Genomic DNA, 20,783 nt, shown 5'->3' on the forward strand with positions numbered 1-20,783 from the left:
CAAGTAGTTGAAAAATGCCCTATACGTAAGATATTTAAATGTTGTTTCTTTTCTTGCGATGCCTCTCGCAGACGCTATATACGTTAAAAGAAAAGCGAAAACAATTATTCACATTTTTCGACGGTTGCTGTGCGACAGTAGTTTAACTCAAATTAAAGTAAGCAATTCATAATATTATTAATTAATATATAGTTATCAGGTGTGAGAAGCGTCAAATCTTAGTTCCGCATTATCTAAAATTGGCAACATGTTAAAGACTGAAAAACGTAGTCGGGGAATTGTTCTTTTATAAATAGATAATGTTGCGTAACTACAAAATAAAGACTTTCCTTAAGACGGATAAGGTAGACACATCCAATAAAATTATATTTAGAGCGATTAAAAGAATAAAAATTGAGCGAGAATCTTTTCGTAAAAACACCAATTAGACTTTGGAATAAATGTTCGGGCTCTCACTCGCTACTATAAAAAAGTAACCTACGAGCAACTACTTGATCCTGCAATTCAATAATCGTTACCAAATTTTTATTTTAAAAATACACGTCAAGTTAAATATATGAGTTTGTCTTAAATTATTGAGTATTTTCTATTTCAAACGCTGCCGAGGATAAAGTAAAGGCCCCAAATAAAAAAAAAGATTAAAGAATTGAGGGGACAAAAGAAACTCGTCACATTGATTTTGCAACGGACTCAAAATCAGTTTGATGCCACCGTATATAAAGAAAAGTCAGTTCTACGCAGGAAACTTGTCAAAAAATCTACACAAAGTGCCTACTACTTCTCTGACTCCAACTAGGCAGTTTTTTCAATATTATATATTAATAATAAATAATATTATAAATAAGTATAAAAATTAATATAAATAATGTGTTTTTTATTATGTGGACAGATAGCCCCTCGAATGGGGACAGATAGCCCCGCATATGGGGCTATCTGTCTACGCTTGACTTGTCCACTTAAAAAATTCGCCTCTTTAAAATGTTAAAAGATCAACGATTCTAATTATGTTTTTTTTTTAATAGCAAGGTTGAAAGGTTATACCATTAAAATTTTAGCCAAATATCTTTATTAGTTTTTTAGTAAACTTGAAAAAAGCGTAAAGTGTAAACACATAGCCCCGGTCTCCCCTACATATATATAATTGTACAAATTATATTATATATTGTATTGATTAAGCTATGCTAACTTTTAAGAGAAAAAAAATCATATCTATTGCTCCCGTTAATATCCAAACTGCCAGAGTGCGGTTGCATTCTTACTTTTCAAATTTACATTTTTATTTACATCTCGCTTCTCGAGAATCGAACATATTGTTGCCTTTCCATCAATATTCGGGTCAATGATATTCTTTAATAAGAAATACTTGAAACTGATCGCGTTAGTAATTTCGGAGAAAAATGATATACATTCTGGAATTCCTGAACGAAAAAATGTTTGTCCTCCCGATTGTCTCTCCCGAGAAAAGATTTCGCTTCCTTTCGAAGAATCTCACATGCTCAACGAGCGTTCAGCACTCTATATATATATAATCACATATGACTATACGAACTAATTTTCCCTCTCCGCCAAACTCACTTCGTCACTTCCTCCGCTTCGTTCGATCGCCCCTCGCGGGGCTCGCGCAACAGCCTTGTGCAAGTCGAAACTTGTAGGCTTATACAACTCGGAACTCGTTACAAACGAATTAGCACTGTATATACAGCGCTGATACAACAAATTTTGCCCTTTTGAGACTTTCGAGAACCCTTCGTGTTCAAATCAGAATTTTTTTAATACAAAAAAATTTTTTCTTTCGCATACATGACATTTCTTCGGAACGTACGAAAAATGCAGTGATTCCGGTACTTACAAATTTATTACATTACAATTCATGTAATATGGATTACATAACTGTTGCAATGTCTAGGGTTATTAGTCCATTTATCTAGCATCTAGCAGTTAGAGCATGTATACAAATCTAAATATAAATTGCATATCTATATATTCTATAAATATTGGGAATAGGATCAAGTGCAATGTGTACTTAAAAGTCCAGGTCAGATCCAATAATCAAGTTTTATTTACTAAGATTCGTGTAATATTTATAAGAAATGATATCTAATACATTGTATTCGCGAAATAATGGGTCCCGAGTTAGTTTCGAATTTTAGAATAGGTACTTATAGGATTCGAAATGTACTTATAAGTAGTTTTTATCGTAAAGAATCGAATATCTTACAAGTAGTGCTTGAACTCTAAGAATAAAGTTGTTAATTTAAAGAATGTAATGCATAAAGATTTTAAGGAGGTTCGCCTATTAGTCGAAAGTCAACTTAGAATCTTAATTTTTTTATATGATTTACATAAACACTTTACACAAATAATCCCAAAAATTGAGCAATATTAACCGTATAGTTTTTTTGTAATATTATTCAGAAGTTGACCATCTTTGAGCCTATCGTCTCATGAGAAACGGTCACTCTGAGGTAAATGATCACTGATTAATAGCCGTATTCATAGTCCTTCCTTGAGGAATAAGGATTCCTTGTTCCTTATTAGTTATTCTACATTTCATTAACCTTCCTTGATCGATTAAGGAACCTTAAAATTTATGAAGTGTAGAATGAGGAACAAGGAATCCCTACTCAAGGAAGGACTATGAATACGGCTATTAGTACACACTTAGCCAACTTAGGATTTTGAAAAACTAGCATTTGATAAATGAAACATCAAGGATTGCATAAAAACTTTAAAAATAGGATTTTACCGTGTGGATTTAAAGCTTTATTGTCTGCACAAAGTTTACTTTTACCTCGTGGATCGAATTAGTAATGACAGACGTTGCCATTGGCAACGCAACAGCTGACGCGAACCCAACCTCACAAACAGTGTTTAACCACTAATCATGAATTCACGACACGCAATCGCATCAATGTATTAATCATTTTAAGTCTTTAGTATTCTCTGACAATTGTTCATATAGGTTTTTATAAATTATTTGTGATTTTTTTTTTACTTTATAATGTTGGATAATAAGTATTTGACAACGATTCCCGAGTCATTGACGCTCTCATACTTCGGCATATATTTGTTAATATTCTATACACTAATAATTTACGAAGAATATAGCACATAACTTGCATCCACAATTCATTATACTAATATTGCATATAATTTGGGATCGCTGTAATGACATTATTATTCCATCGCATTTTTGACTTCAGAATAGTAGGCGAACCTTCTTAAGGTGGTTCATGCAGTACTTTTATTCTATATTTTTAATGATATTTTTTTATATTTAATTTCAACAGTTGTTAATAATCTAATATTTGTAATTATATCAAAAAATAATATAATAAGATAATTGTCACTTTATACAAACGTTTTGATTCGAAGAAACATAAAATTTCTACTAAAGTACTCATAAAAGATTCAAACATATTTGATTCAAGTTCAAATTCACTTGGAAGTAATATTCTTGTTTTTCGAGGTGCTCAGAGAGGGTTCGAATTTATTTCGTCCAAGTTCGAGTCTACTTGTATTGCATTGCTTTTATTTTTTTAAGTAATCACAGAGGAGTTTAAAACTACGCCAACAGATTCGAATCTACTCGTATAAGGTACTTAATCTCATTGTTGATGATAAATATATAAGCACATAACGGTCTGATGTATCTACATTTTTTCGCAGATTGTTAATTTATTTATGTAATTAATATTAAAGACCTGACATAAAGTAGCGCGCCGGCCAGAGACAATTACACGTACGCGTGCCGAAGATACGACGATATGCAGATAAGACATGAAAACATCAACATTTTCGGATTCTTCGCGCTACGCCTACGTTCACCCTTCGAACGGGCCACCCGCCCCTGCCCGAGTGCCGGAACGATGTTTCACGTCTTTTATTAAGCGTTTCTACGAATTCCGGCCGCATAAGGTACGGCTGATTTTCGGTACCGCGGTCGCCGCAGCTATTCGAAGGATTCCCGTTTTCCAAACAATTTCAAACATCGTGCAAATTTTTGGCTACCGAAATATCAGGGGAATGCGTCCCGATTACAATCCCGATCGAGCTTATGACGGTATATATACGTGACTAAACGCGCGTGCAATGGACGTGCGCAAACAGGCTATATATACGCAATATCGCATAAAAGTGTCAAGTGAAGCGCCGCGAGAGGAGGATAAAAAAGTTTTAACAGTATCGCATATAATTAATGTTTTTCTCTAAGCTTATCTCGAGGACAGACGGCAATAAATAAAAAAATCGGATAAAAGCTTCTATAATACAATTAATTCAAGTATATCTGTCCGTAATTTCGTCATGCAGGGTGGAGCATCAGATTTTGTAAAAATAAACGGAAGACACTTGTTATATAAAAAAAAAAGAAAACACGTTGCGTCATACCTCCTCTCTGCTTGTCAGTAACTATATTACTATACATTTGCAGCGGTGATAATCTAGGTCATAGAGCTAGTATTATCTCTCGTCTGCATTATCTCGTAGATGTTTACGAGAATTTGGGCAAAGTGCAAGTACGCATCGCAGGTGGCGGCTGCGTGATTCCTTCCCGTTTCATCGGCATTGAAAATAAACTACTCATACTTATTGCGACGCGCGAGAAGCGGCGAGAGCTGGATAAGCTTAACGCGAGACGATACGAGAGAAAAGATTCGAATTTGTACGACAGCCCTTTGCAGTGTCAATGACATTTTGAACAGTTGTAATAAATAATTCACGAGTTCCATTTATGGAACATATATATTCACGGAAAAAAAGAATTTGCTACTAAAGCAAATCTATTTGTTAAATATGGGATAACAAACATTTTTTGCTGCGAGAGCTAATTAATTTTGCTATTAATTAGCTCTCGCAGCAAAAAATGTTAGTTATCCCATATTTAACAAATAGATTTGCTTTAGTAGCAAATCATTTTTTTCCGTATTCTCTCTCTCTCTCTCTCCCCCCCCTCTTTCTTTTTCTCCCTCTTTCTTTCTTTATTAAGAAATCAGTTAATTCCTTTTTCTTCCCGATTCAGTTCTTTTTCTTTTAATTGAATCTTTGATAGAAGAATAATTTCCAGATTACTCGACGTTGTTGTTTTCATTAAAAGATAAGTACCTTGTTTTGTTAAACAGTTAAAAGATAAGTACTTTGTTTTGTTAAACAACTTGTTTCAACAAAATGTATTATAAAGAGTCTCTTAAGTAAGTAAAAATGTCCCTGCAAGAAAAAATTAGAAAAGATATATGAGCCTGACAAATTTCTTGGCTTAAACTGGTCCATAGAACATTATAAAAATATATTAGGGAGAGAGATACAAGAATTTTACTCTTGCTATATCCGTTACTATAGCGGCACCTTTCCAAAGATAAAGAATGCATTTTAACATTTTGACTGTTAAGCTGATTTCGGCATCAAACTTAATAAATCTAGCGTGTTATTTTGATACTTTATTTTATGGTTTTTTTTACGCATGCAGATATATGCAGAGGGGTCACGACGCTCCGAATCGAGTAATACGACTAAGAAAATTGTTTTTTTTTTTACCGTCTTAATGTAATTTATATTGCTTTTTTATATTTTGAATACTTAATAAAATCGATCTTAATCGGGTAAATAAAACCGTACATTGTACTCATTTACAAAATAAGCGTCAAGATTTTTGCGGAAATTTACACGTCACCTAGACATAGTAGTCAGTATTAAAAACGTCATAGTTAAAAGCTTGCAAAGTCCGATACTAGAATCTTTCTTAGAATGGATAAGTATATCGAAAATGCCTTGTGAGATTAATGGACAGAACCTGTCGAACCTTGCAGCTGGGAAATTTCGTGGGTTTCCCCGAATTGCGATTTTAAATATCTCTTGGGTAACTGACGGAACGATGATGTAGGCAACTTCTGATATATTATCAAAGTGTCGCCGCGAAACATTTGGCGGCTCTTATTTTCAGTGCAAAGTATATACCGCGTTATGCGATAAGCGGTCATCAGCGCGCTTAATGAGTATCAATTTTGCGTCAATCGTTGGTATTTGCGATTTAAACGCGATAAATTGATAAGGGATTAACGCAACCGACAGACGAATTCGGGAAGCGAAATAATTGGGTGTTCTATAATTATCATAGCAGCGTTTCGTCGCAAAATAATACGGAAGTTCAAGTAAATCTGCACAGAGTGTGATTCTTTGTACGAAATAGCTTAACGACGCACTTAAAATCTGATCGATAATATAAATTTAAACGGACTCATGAATTACGTACCTACTTTGCTTCGAATTATTATTACGTATATGTATGTTCTACAGTTTCTATTCTCCGCTAAAGTTATACACTGTTAAATATTATCCAAAGGATAAAATTTTAACCAATATCTTGAGAAATAACATTTTGTTATTTTGAACTATTATGCATGTCAAAATTTATTATTTTATAACACAAAACAGTACACGGTAAAAAATATTTTGTATTTTAGTGGATTTCCATCCATGTAGAATTTTTAACATACACTGCGGTGTTAATGCAACATGTTGTCATTGTGTTATTTTGACTTTTCTGCGTTAACACTCAACATTTCTAAGAGTTAAAATAATAGAATTTATATGTAAATGCACGAATTCTTGGTGACATATATTATATGTTAAAATAAATACCTAAGTTGTGTTTCCTCTCTATAAGAGTTTTTATCTGTTAAATCTGTCGACATTTTCTTTGTTATATATTATAAAAAAATATCGCTGTCTTCTGTTTTTTGCAAGAAAGAGAGAAGAGAGAATAACATTTAATGTAAAAATAACATTTTGTTTTAATTAAAATTAACATTATAAATATGTTAATTTAACATAAACTTTGCTTCCAGATAGCGTCCATGTATTACAATTTTGTGTTTATTTTTCACACATTACTTGTGTTATTTATTTATATATTTGCCTTTTGTTAAAAATGATTCAAATTGAGTAGGTATAGTATTTTACAAATTTAACAGTGTACGATTAAAGTTATACGCGTTTATTTCGCGTGTTTCTTTTCTCTTCCAATTGCATAATATCTTTGCAGGGGTCTTCCACACGATCTTACGAACTATGACGTCACGCGTTAAGTCAATTCATTTTTATGCTTTGTAACGCTTTGCGCAATTTATAACGATCAAATGTAATATCGTCTATATCGTCTAGATAGCCGGCAATCTCGCGATATGAGAATATGCAATATTAGCGTAGCGGATTGAAAATAGAGCGACAGTCATCGAGAGTAGCCCCAAACTAGTGATAACCGCGCGCCTGCAAATAGATCTTAGGAGATTACGAATGAAACTGTCATAAAAACAGTCTGTCATTTTTCCCAGTATCGACGAGGTATTTCCCTCTCGTGTGTAGTTTACCTTTACGTCAGCGGGAATACTTAAGGCACGTTAGAGTGCGGCGAAACATTTAGACTTACCTTCTCATAGCATTCTCGAAGCTACGCCGTAGCTACTTTACGATGATCCTCGGAAAAGTGAATGTACAATCGTGCGCTCTTCCAATTAGAATTTTGACGGTGGCGAGTGCCGCAAAATTTATCCGCGGTAACAGTAGCAGTAAAACATCTGTCCATCACAGCTGCGCGTTCACGCGGCGGATTGAGAATCCGTTTCGCGAACGCTATATGACTTCTGATTAAACATTAATTTTATTTTAATGTCAGCTAGAATTTCTGCAAAATCAGGCTCGTCAATCATAAAATTCTTTATTGTTGATTAAATTATTTATGAATTATTAGTATGATTATGTATGAAGAGTTTTTTCCAAGTTTTATTTTTTATTCTACTTTATATATTGTCGAAAAGAAACGGGTTTTTTTCGAACAATCCGTTCACCTGGTGAACCTGTTGTTACCTTCGACTGTCTTTTGTATTGTTGCATTTATAGTACCTGTAGTATTAAAAAAAAAAAAAATTTTTTTTAGCATTATATTTTTCGACCTGACATCTTGTTCAATGATTTTTAATGACTATTGCGAAATTGCAATAAGTTGAAATAATTACATTGAATAAAGAATAAAATAAATACATTTTAAATAAAAAATTCTGCCATTAGCATCCTTTATCGATAAATATTCCTGTTGCTATTGATCATTGTATTATTCATGTAATGCGATATTCGAATTTTTCAAATTAAATAAATTGTTCGTTTATTGTTTAAACAACATGCTAAAATAAATTAAACAAAAGAAGCATTCCTTTGTTAATTCTATAATACAATCCTTTACATGATCTTTCCGTTTTTTTTTTCCGAAAAGCATTATATTTTACATAGTAAGGGGAATTAATAACAATAATTCCTGAGAGATAAAGTAGAGAATGGGCGGACAATTTCGTAAACAATGCGCTGTGAATGTAGCAATGATACATTCGCGTTAATTTTATTACGTTTTTGTTTATTCGTATTTGTTTCATTAAAATTCTAACTATAATAACAACAAGAACGTAATAAGTGATAATAATAATTTATTAAGTAAAAGTCGATTGGAAGAACTAATGATGATTCTTTAAACCGGATATTCGCCTCTTCTCTTCCCCCGTTATTGCAAAACATTAACAATTTCTCGCACTATTGTTGCCTTTTTTTGCGAGGTAACCTCATCGTTTTTATTAATCTCCCGTTACTCATATGTCGCGAAGAAAATATTATATTTGTCGAGAAGAACGGAGAGACGATCGTCTCTCCCGCCTCTTGTACGAAGCTAAAACGGATACTGGGAAACAGAACCTTTGTCCTCCTGGAGTCTCAGCGACGTGGGTGCGCGATGCAGGCAGGACGCAGAATCGCGTATCTAGATATTACACAAAGAAAGTAATTAAAGTTTTTAAGTACGCGCCATCGTAATTAGTTTTAAAGTATACTCGAGATATTGCCTCAAGTTGGGTAATCACGAGTTTGGCAAATTTTACGAACGCAAAGAAAGACACAAAGATTAGTACAAGCCGGAAAAAATCGTCCTAGGGCGATATGAAGTGTACAACGTATCTCGGGCGACTTGGTCATAATCGCTCATTAAGATAATATCGTCGCGACGTTGTTGTTCGATTATTTAATTTTAAATTATTGAATTATCGAATATTCAAAAAACATACGTCACTTTACCATTCGATTTTACGATCAAGCGAAGAAAGAACGTGCTGAGTGTGCGATAGCATGTAACTTTATGGCTTATGTGTCGCGTGATATATTCAAAAATGACACGTATCCCTCGCAGAGGGGTGGGGCGAGGGAGGAGAGGATCGCACACGGTTCGCGCACACGAGGGAAAGGGAGAGAAGGTAGATCCCCGAGTTTAGGAGAAGAGAGCCGTGAGTATATGTGTATGTGTATATTTTGCGTAAAAAGCGAGGGTGGATCCGACGCTGATGAAGTGGGGGACAGTCTTCGTCGTGGCGACAGCGTGGGGATAGGGAGGGCGGTAACGCGGCTATATATGCTCGATGCGGCCGAGACTAGCTACAGTTCACCAAGAGGCAAAATCGACGTAAGAGGAAGGATCGGGATACGACGCGCGATCATATCGAACTCGGAAGTCGATATCATCAGTGAAAGAGACTTATCAGTCAAAGAAATCCCCGCGAAAGATAGGGGGGAGGAGAAGAGGCAACAAGTGTGTGACAGAATTCGGTGTCAGAATCGGTTGTAGACTCTTGTGGCACAATTAGCGATTGACTCCGATTCCTGTTCGTTTCGCAAATTTGTCTGTGGTGCGCGCGAAGATGAATCTGTCAGTCGGCACGCCGATTCTGTGCGTCCTGCTCGCGGTCCTGCTGTCGGAAACGGTGCACGCCAGGCCGGCCGATTGGCTACTAAGGTACGGCTACTGAAGAGAATCTAATTAAATCGAGGACTTAAGGAGGGAATCTTGTCACGCGGTTCGAAATGCCGTGAGGCAATCCATGAAATTATTGCGACACTCCCGCTTTCTCCCGATCGACGAGGTCCAAATTCAACTTCGTCGATTCAACTTCGGCTTTAACGTCGCCAATTATTGTCTATCGATATCGTATCGATTCTAGTGTAAAATTGGATTTATTCGAAACAATACGGATTTAGTCGAGTAACTTGAGTCAAAATCCCGCGCGATCGGATGTTCGATTAATTTAGTGCGGAGATATTGAACAATGCGGAAGATAATGCGGTGTAATATAGCTCCGAATCCAACGATCTCGATTTCCATACGCGGACGAAGTGACCGACTTCCTCTCTGAAACCCTCGCATGCGACGATAACATGTTTACTGAAAATATAGCTAAAGCTTTGGCGCACGAGCTCTATCTGTGTCGCGTACGTTCGCAAGATTAGCGCGGCTATTGAGAGAGGCAACGGATCTCTCTCTTTTTTCTCCCGAGATTAAAACTGGTCGCGGTTGTTGGCGACTACACGAGAATCGGGATTTTCGTCAAATAATCGAAAAAAAGTCCATCACGCGCGCCATCCCTAGAATTATCCCTAACGAGAATAGTTTTAGTAACATGTCGATTTGTTGCAGTCGGCAGAAGCGCCTTTCCGATCAAAGACTCGCTGAACTCGAGACACTTTTAGCGCTGCAAAATGTGAAGGGCGTAGTGGTTCCCGTAGGATTCGGAAAAGTAAACCCAGCTATCTTGTAAGTTCACTTTCCAGTCTGTTTCGAACAATGATAAACTAATTAATTAATCTTTATATGTATCGTTCGTCTTATTAATTTTTCAAATGCATTCCTAAATGCTTACTCTTAAATATATTTTAAGAGGACAAAAATATGCTATACTACACTGTTAAATATTAAAGGGCGAAATTTAAATCAATACCTTAAGTTAATTATTATTTTTAACTACCTATGTGTATAAAAATTTATTTTAACCCGTACAGAATAGTATAATTTTAACTCCATTGTTTTAGTTAAATTAACGACATATTGAGTAGGTGCGGTTAAATATAATTTATTGATACTACAAATTTAACAGTATCTATATATAATTCTAGAATTAAAATTATCCGCGTTCGCTGAAATTCGCCAAATTTAATTACTGCGCCATTGTAACGCAGACAAGATTAAACGATAATCGCGAGGAAGTTAGTCGTATTATGATAAGAATTGTATCATTCATTCTATCAATTTTTCAAGTATGTCTCTAAGCACATGTGGAACTTTTTCTTAATCGCTTACATGTGGAATTTTTTCTTAAGCGCAATAAGACAAAAAGTCCTAAGATTAAAATCGTCCATCCGCTGAAATTTGTCAAACTTAATCACTGCGCTGTCGTAACGCCGACAAGATAAACGGTAATCACGAGGAAATTAGTCGTATAATGATAAACATTTAAAAAAAGGCAAATGATGTTATTAATAGTTTTAAGATTAATCTTAATTTTAATTAATCATTTTAATTAATCATTTTAATTAATCATTTTAATTAATCATTTTAATTAAAATCTTCCACTCGCTGAAATTCGCCAAATTTAACCCTTATAAGTGCCCAGCTTTACATATATCCAAAAATGACTTTTTAATCTGTGCACTCTCTGTGCACTCTCCCCTTATAAAGTTCGAATTGAAAACGCGGCTTTGCACATCTCTGCTCTTACATCATCATAAAAATAGTCCAAAAAGGATTCAAGTGGTTCAAAGGGTTGAAATTAGTAAAGAATAATTTTTTAAATATTTTTTAAAGCATTCCTTAAGCATTTATTATTTAAAAAAGAATAAGAATGCTACGAATTGCGCATTTAACGATTAATTAATGCGCTATCGTAACGCAGACAAGATTAAATGGTAACCACGAAGAAATTAGTCATATTACGATAAAAATTATGTAAGAGAATTGGCTTCTTCGACATATTATATTGGCGTCTCCGACTTATTGTATAATTAATTTTATTAATTTTTTAAATATATTTTTAAGCGTTTTCTAATTGCTTACACGCGGTACTTCTTGTAATTGTAATTAAAAAAGGACCATAAATGTAACTAATAGTTCCAGAGATAAGATCATCCGTTTTCAGATTTGCCAACTTATGTCACGTGTGCCATCACGAGTAACACAAATTAAATCACGAGGAAATTAGTCATATCACGATAAGTGTGATACCGTTCCCTCTTCATTCTGGAAATCCTTTTCTCAAATATATTGCTGCTAGATACGACCGGTGCGAAGAGTACTCTTGATATTAAAATTCTTACTAAATCACAATAGTTGCATTTAATCTTTCTTTATCGCCGGTGATTCGAATTTTTAATAAACAGTAGATAAAACATTCAACATCGCTACAATGCCATTAGAGATTTCATCGGTCGCAGTTGCACTTGTTGCTTCTTCCTCGAACCTTCAAATAGCTTGTATACTATACGTCAGCTAGAGAACTGCATAAAAAAGGGATTAAACAAGAAAATAAAAAGCTATAACGATGTAAGAAGTGATTCGCCCGCAACCTGAAAAATTAATGCATGGAAAACAAGAGCTTTAAATATTCAATATTCTTGGAGAAATATTTCAAGTTGTGGAGAAGTGACACGACGGTACGAAGAGAAAAGTTTTTGGCTGGTAGTTTAGCAATAATCCCGTCCCCATCTTGTGACATCGATAGCGCGCGCGCTATCGATTTTAGCAAAAAAAAATTGAAAAGATACAATGAATACGCCTACAAATTGTAATGCAACGACGCCCGCTGAATAACATAATTGCATCGGAACAACCGAAGAAACGAGAATGGAGAGAAGGAGAATAAGAAGTAGACGCGCGGCCCGTGACGAACGAAGACGGAAGAAGGCAACGACGGCAAATGGAACCTCTAACTGGGTTACTTCTTGTTGAATGTCTCGTGAATAAATTTCTATCCGGACGTTGTTCCCGCTCGTCGTTCTGTGAAAAGAAGCCCCTGTGAGCGCATCGCGATATCGTCACCGCTCCCGTCTCGTTATACCGCGCGTAAATTAATTGACAATATTTATGACGATGTCAACGACGTGTCCAACGTCGTAATTAACACGGGACATGAATATCGTCGAGCGGCCGCGCTGTGTATACACCCCCGATGATTGACAAGCCGGCGCTCGAAACCTGACTTCTTTCTTCGCACCTCATCCCATTATTGCGTAATCGCACATGTAACGGCTGAAATATTCGAGAATAGCGGAATGCTAAATAATGTATGCAAATTAAATTAAATAGTTCAAGGTTGCCCTGCTAGAAATATTTTACTGAAATTCTTTTTCGACCTCCTTTCATTATTATTCCATAAGTTTCATGGTACCTAACATAAAATAAATTTGTTATTACTTTTCAATAGTATAACTTAACTTTTCTTATATTTCACAGTATTACATTACATTTTATAAGAAAAATTATTATTTATTTTGTAATATATTTAGTAATTTTTCAATAATTTTCATTTCATTTTTCATCGATTTCATAGAATAACAATGAAATAGGATCAATTGAGAGAGAATTTCAATAAAATTTTATTATATTTTCAGTAAAATATTTCCATCAGAGATGTGCCGTGAAAATTGGATAAAAAATGAAATATAGAATTCGTGTAATAAAACATATTTAGACTTTAGACTGTGATTCGTCCCGAACGATCGGCATGGCAGACGGCGAGTACGATACCCAAATTGATAGGAAATTTAAAAATACCTCGATCCACGAGCGCGATATTATACGGTCTTCTCGTTAATAGTTGCCCATTATTCAGCGAGGCCTCTTTCCCGCGTATCTCGGCGACGATGTTATCGGGATGGGGCAATTAATTGAGCCTCGATAAACAAATTATGCTACGACAGATATTGCCGTTGCTTGTTGGCAGCCGCGTAATTTACGCGTCCTCGCGCATAACACACCCGTTCGCCGGCGATAAAACTCGTCAGATATATTATATTACTTGGCAGATCTTCGACGATTGCATGACTATTGCATGACGATTGCATGACTATTGCGTGGGATGGCGTTATCGCTTCTTCTCCTTTCGGCACACGAACTCAGCGTGACCGCGCGAATTTATCCGGAACGTAACCGTTTCTATAAAGAGGACAGAGACTCAACATTGACGGAAATTCAAACGACTTTGTATGTTATTAAAGCGCATAAAAATATTTACATTATTTGTCAAAAATTAATAATAATATTAAATTTATTGAAGCGCAAGAGATAAGAAATGTTTTACAACCAAATCTTTTGTTAATTCGATAACAGTATTAATGGAACAAATAACGTTTTATTGAAACAAGAATATGACGTATTTGTTTCGTTAATATCGTTGTTGAATTAACGAGATTATTTCCAATTGGAATGTGCTGTCAGCTCTAATGCTGTTAACTCATTAAGTCCTGGAAGAACTTTACGCTTTTCCGCTTTAAATTTTTCTAATTCGGGTCTTGATTAAAATTTTTAGATCGCAATTGGTATCTAGGAGTAAAAAGAGTTGCTAGAAACCCCTGCCTTTTTACTGGCAAATATTTAACTAATACAGGGTGTCCCACGGAAAGTTGTTAAAGCTAATTAGCTATTATTCTGTAACGCATACGAGAAAAACAAAATTGCGTTTAACAAAAGACGTTTAGTTTTATTTATAGAGTATACTAATCTGTATAATGAAAAATTTTTACTGAATTTTATTTGATTTTATAAAAAGTTATTTTGATACATATGTAGATTAAAAATGGATCAAATCGTTTTAAAAACGGAGCACTATATGAATATAAACAAATAAATTTTTCTAATCTTTTCAGAGTGTTTTTGCTTGCCACTCTATGCGTTTTCTACTCGGTACGAAATGCTCTATACACATTAACGTACACTTTTCCTCTAGCAAAGAAGCCCTAAATAAGATAAACTTTTTCTTCTGTCTTGAAGTCACTCATTTTTCGACACACGTTCTTATTTTCGAAGAAGGTTTGAATAAAACAGAATAAAACTGCGAAGTTCCAGGTATAAGACTACAGACAATCTACCTAAGTCGTGGAGGGAAAAGAGACGAATTTAATTTTATTGTCAGCAACTTCCCGTGGGACACCCTGTAAAATAATTTCGTCTACCTTTTTGAGTAAAATGTTTTGTTATATGAATCACTCAAATAATAATTATATCGATTTATTCTACTCTGAAAAGAGAACAGACAAAATCATTTATTAGTTGAATATTTATCAGTAAATGGACAGTGTTACTTATTTTTTTAAATTCCATTTACAATCTTTATATCTTTCTCTTTCAAATATCCCACCCCATCGCCGACTATATTTTCGCAAAGAGCAACTCTTTTTTTATCGCTAAATACAAATTGCAATCTAAAAATTTCCGATTAAAATCCGAACTACAAAAGATTTAAAACAGGAAAGCGCGTATCTCTTAGGGCTTAATGGGTTAATGCAACATTATTTCTTTTCTGCGTATAAAACTAATAATAAAATCAATCATGATCAATTGATGATCCGTATTAAATGGATTGATTTTTTCACACGCGTTTTACTATTGTGTTTGCAGAGGCCGTAAACGGAGATCCATCTCGGAAGACAATTTTCGAAAATTGCATCATCTTCTGCTGCTCATTGCTCAAGATGCGGAATCAACTGCGGACCAATCCGATCAGATTCGTCCTTTACCGTGGGTAAGTACCGAATAATATCGTCGAGATCGATACGCGCATAATATATAATTTGCTTATCGCGTCCTTGCTTCGCACAAATGTCGCAGTTACCAACTTTCACGCGATAATAAACACATGGGACACATTATCGGACACTCTTCCTACATTCGCTCCATTTTCGGGGACGCGGTGGTTTCCTCCACGGTGAGGAACCGAGATCGTTTATCATGCGTGTACTTGAGCGATAATTTCACGACGAAGAAAGATTGGCCGGACCAGCGGCGCCTGTCGCTGAAATCTAATGAACTGCAGGAGCGTAATTAGCGTGCTGCCTGGCACGAAAGTTTCCGAGACGCGACGTGTGACGCTTCGTTGGATGTTCTCCTCGGTTTATCTACTTTCTTTTTTCCTGTTAGTTCACGTCGGACGACAAGTAAACGTACGAAACGTACGAAACGCGACTACCCCTTGCGTTTACATTTCGTAGGTGTACGTGCGAGATCTACTTAGATCTAACAAGCGAGAAAGGCTCGATGACGCTATATCGCGATAATACGTTTGCGAGAATCGCCTTCGTAATTGCGAATCTGTCGTCTCAAGAAGATCGGGACTAATTCCATTTTCCCTATTCTAATTACAGAAGGAGGATCCGCGGGAGGAACAAAGGGACTATCAGTTGATTTAATTCGGAGACTCGGTGTCGCTCGAGAACGAGGCGAAAGTCAGGAAAGAGAGACGGAAGAGAGACAACGGGGGAGAAACGATCGTGCGAGAAAGAGAGGGAGACAGGAAGGAGGAAGTAGAACAATTAACAAAGATACACACATATCCACACACACATGCACACATATACATATGTGCACGCATATTTAATTTGATCTCTCAGCCATGATCCGTCGACAACGCACTACTACGGACTAGCCTCCGTCCGAGCTTCCAATTTCTTTATAAACTTTCGCCTTAACGGGATGCTGGAGTGACGGCAGATATAAACTGCCGTCGGATATAAACTACAGTATTTTTGTCTTAAGCAAATATTGTCGTCAGTGACAGCTCTATGTGCCGAAATTTTTAATTTTTTTTTGTTTTTAATGTAAACTCGACTGCAGCACCCTCCGTTTTTGTGCGTACTTTAATTCTGTAAAAAAGTTTTTTAAATTCCGTAAAGCCAATTCAAAGTTTCGTGTGTTCAAAAAAATGTCGGTAATTACTGGCCACTACAGCATCCCCTTAAGAAATAAGTAATTAACTATCGACGCGAGTATAGGAAACGCGCGTAACGTGCGGAGGACCTGGACGGCAACAGCGGGAGATAACGAAAGCGTACGGCAAATTACCGTGCAAAGTGCTGCATCCTTAGGGGAGGAAAGCGGCACGATCGTGTCCAGACTGCGTTCTTTATTTAAGTATTCGAGACTTAACGAGAAAACAGTATTTTACATGTGAATGCCGTCTTAGTATTCGTGTGACATAATGTGACAATTCGCAAGATACGTTCTCGATAACGCGTCGGACGAATCTTCGCCTCCTCTCGCCGGCGAAATCTCGATTTTATTTAATTCTCGATTAATTGATTTCTTCAACTTATCGCCTTCATTATGCAAGGCGCTTGGATCTTCTCATATTCTCTAAAAGTCAAAGAGTGAAATATATCACTCACAACGAGTGAAATGCAAGTGTAACGAAAAGTGAAAATTGAGCCTGTGCACTTCGAATGATTCGCCACTCTTAAGAAAGAGTAAAATTGCACTCCATTTTAGTGAAAGGGCACTTTTTGCGAGTGCAGTAGATCAGTGTCCGTAGGAGTGAATTATGTCACTCCACAATTTTGAGTGGAAAATTTCACTCTGTTAGAGTCATTTATCAGCCGATCTTTAGTAAATCGTGATTCACTATAGCTTTAGAGTGAGATCGTATCACTCCGGTAGAGTAACGGCTCCAAAAATTTGAATTCCCGGATTTACTCAAATCAGAGTGACAACCCTTTCTTTTAGAGTAACTATCGCAATCCCTCTAAAGTGTCGTCTACAATGGCAGCAGGAGTAGTGGATTAAGATTATAAGACGTCAGAGTAAGTTGGTTAATTCCGGTGTAATTGGGCGTAGAGTAAAGCCATAAGTGAAATGGTTGAGTAGACCGTAGAAAATGGGATTCAACCATTTCGCTTACGGTCTTACTCTACGCCCTTTTACACGGGAAAATCAACTTACTCTGACGTCTTATAATCTTAATCCACTACTCTTGCTGCCATTGTAGGCGACGCTTAATATATTAGTGGCAAAACCACTCTATGATATTTAGAGATAAAGAAAGCGCAAGCTCATTCCGATCCGCTTTCGTTCGACCGCGTCGGATTCAGTCGATCGCTGCGTAACATGCAAAACGCTCAGATGGAAAATCTCGTGAGAAAGTGAAAAATCATTATAACCGGCTTTTCTCGATCGCGTCGGTTTCTTCCGCGCGAGAGACGCGCAATCACGACAAACGCACGGTCATTCAGCCTTGAAGAGGAACATTTGCAGTTTCACTTTTCTAAAACGTCGACGTCTTACGGTGTCATGAATCTCAAATGCCTCATAATAATTTTGCCGCTAATTGACTGAATCCAACGCGGAATCTTAGCGCGATGTAACCACGATTGATCGTGCTGTCTTTTGAATAGATTTGTGATGCGCAATTGTGATGCGATTACGAACGACGTTCGTTAAGAGACTCTTGCGAATTTACCTTGGCGAGTTTTGAACTAAGGCGATTATTTTTTCGCAGACGATTTACGTCGAAATTACGCAAAAGATCAGGATTAATGTTAATCGTGGATTTTGAAGTCCTTACGTCGCGATGCGAGAGGCATGTATTGCATTCCGGGCTCGGCCATGTACATTTATGTATTCTTATTTAGTTTTTTTTGTTCTTTTTACAACGTTGATAGAATGATAGTCATGATAGAGCGATAATTTATGTTAGACTAGAGGAACGTACATCTGTTATGGTTAAACCCCGAAACGTGGTCAATCCTAGAATTGACTAACCAATTCTGCCGAACGGTCAAGCATCTTGGTCAAAGTTTTGTAGTAATTTGTTGATATGTGTGTATAAACAGTACACAAATAGGGGCGTGAGGGGTCGCAGGCGGAGCCCCTTCCCCGCATAATAAAACTAATCAAACTCCCAGCCTGATACCTAACTGCTTTAATCAAGACGCTTGGTTATTCCTCAGGATTGACCAGTCATTCCGCAGAATTGACCAGTCAATGCTAGAAATGCCCGCGTTTCGGGCTTTGACCATAATAACATATCGACGGGATTCGAGGGAACTCGACACAGAGTTTGACGCGATATCTCAGCTAATTCGAACTCTAGGCGAATTTTATTTATTTTCTAAGTTTGATTTTTGGAGATTACGTTTAGATTATCGTTAGTATTAATTGGACTCGCTCTATGCCCTGCGAGTCCGCGTTCCTTACTACTTATTGTCATTTGTAATGCCCACTGTTTTACTTGTATACGTATTTATTTATTTATTTATTTACCTATTTATTTATTTATTTATTTATTTTGTTCATTGGACATGATGCACGTGACTACGCGTGAATTTTAGGACGTGATTCTCGACTCTTGTATCGAGCACCGACATTCATTATCTCTTTTCTCATTTACTAATCACGTCGTTGGATTTGAACAAACATGTATACGCGATTGTGAATGCAATAAAAGGATTTAATCGATTATTCATGCAATTTATTCTCGTTTTTCATTGCATATCCTGTCCGCTTTTGCAGGCAGCATCCCACGGACGAAGTGCTATATTCGAACATTAATTTTCATTTTTATTTCATTCTTCAGTTTTGAAAACGCAATGTGAGAGATAGAGATAGAGAGAGAGAGAGAGAGAGAGAGAGAGAGAGAGAGAGAGAGAGAGAGAGAGAGAGAGAGAGAGAGAGAGAGAGAGAGAGAGAGAGAGACGTCGGATCGAAATACTTAATAAATTGTTAATTCTAGTTCTCGATACATTTTTTTTATTTTGTATAGTTTGATGTTCGAATATTACTTTAATTATTGTTAGTATTAATTGGACTTGTGCTCTGCAAGTCCACATTTTTTACCATTGATTATTTATCATTTATAATACCACATTTTTTATTTATTTATTAATATAATAGGATATAAACGATTATGCGTTTAGATGTAAATTTTGCAAATAAATTTTTTTCAAAAAATTCTCATTGCGTCGAGCACTGATATTTACTTTCATTCTAAACGAATTTATTTATTTTGTAAGTTCGATTTTTTGAAATTATTTGATATTGTTATTATTATTGGACATGTGGCTTGCAAGTCCACGTTCCCTGACTACACTTACTATTTATCATTTGTAGTGCCTATTATTTGTAATGTTTTACGTATTTATTTATTTATCTATTTATTTATTTATTTGTTTGTTGGATATAAACGATTTTGCTTTTGGACGTGAATTTTGCGAATTGATTGCTTTCACAAAGTTATCGCTGCATCGAGCATCGACAATTACGTTCCTTTTTTCATCTACTAATCACGTCGTCAGATTACCTTGAACAAAATTGAAAGCGTATGCAATTGTAAATGCAATAAAAAGAATTAATCGATTATTTATGCAATTATATTCTCGTTTTTTCATTGCGTATTCCGTTCACTTTCGCAAGCAGCGTCTCGTGGACGAAGCGCCGTTATTACCGATTGCCATTCTTCAATTCTGAAGATGCGATACGAGAGAAACGTCGGATCGAAACGCTGCTGAAATTAAACCATCGAATTCGCGAAAAATTAGATTATAACTCCCTCTGTAAAGACACAGCGGAATTATACCCTTTCTGTCGGTAAATATATACAGAATTTATCTCTCTCTCGCGCGTATATACGCAATCCTATGCGTTTGTTACGTCGTCATTATTGTATTTTGTTTTTACAAATTTTTTTATGCCAAAACGATGAAGGCCTTGCCGAATATTACAATAAAAATCTGCATGATGCTCGGAATTAAAATATCTATTGAGGACAGAATAAATTCTTAAGGAGTGGTTGAACTATATATTTTTAATGCGAGAAAATGTGCTCCGTATACGACGATTTAATTCGAAATATTGACAAGATGCTATTGTTCAATTCGCAAATACTTCGCGTGCTAATCAAGAATTACGAAATTTATTTAAAAAAAAAAAAAAAAACAAGTCCTCT

The 20,783-nt window shown here is 35.9% G+C and overlaps 1 protein-coding gene across 1 annotated transcript; it reads left to right on the forward strand.

Annotated features, from left to right (window-relative positions):
- The first annotated feature begins 9,326 nt into the window (after positions 1–9,326).
- LOC139787461 (uncharacterized) lies at positions 9,327–19,309 on the forward strand. Its single transcript, XM_071726562.1, has 4 exons — positions 9,327–9,820; positions 10,499–10,615; positions 15,470–15,593; positions 16,213–19,309. Exons 1-4 carry the CDS (start codon positions 9,726–9,728, stop codon positions 16,255–16,257), a joined length of 381 nt encoding a protein of 126 aa, XP_071582663.1. The 5' UTR covers positions 9,327–9,725; the 3' UTR covers positions 16,258–19,309.
- The last annotated feature ends 1,474 nt before the right edge of the window (positions 19,310–20,783 follow it).

Source organism: Temnothorax nylanderi, unplaced genomic scaffold (assembly GCF_030848795.1).
Source record: "Temnothorax nylanderi isolate EJ_2023f unplaced genomic scaffold, tnyl_v1.0 TNYL_tig0009_pilon, whole genome shotgun sequence".
Classification (NCBI taxonomy): Eukaryota; Metazoa; Arthropoda; class Insecta; order Hymenoptera; family Formicidae; genus Temnothorax; species Temnothorax nylanderi.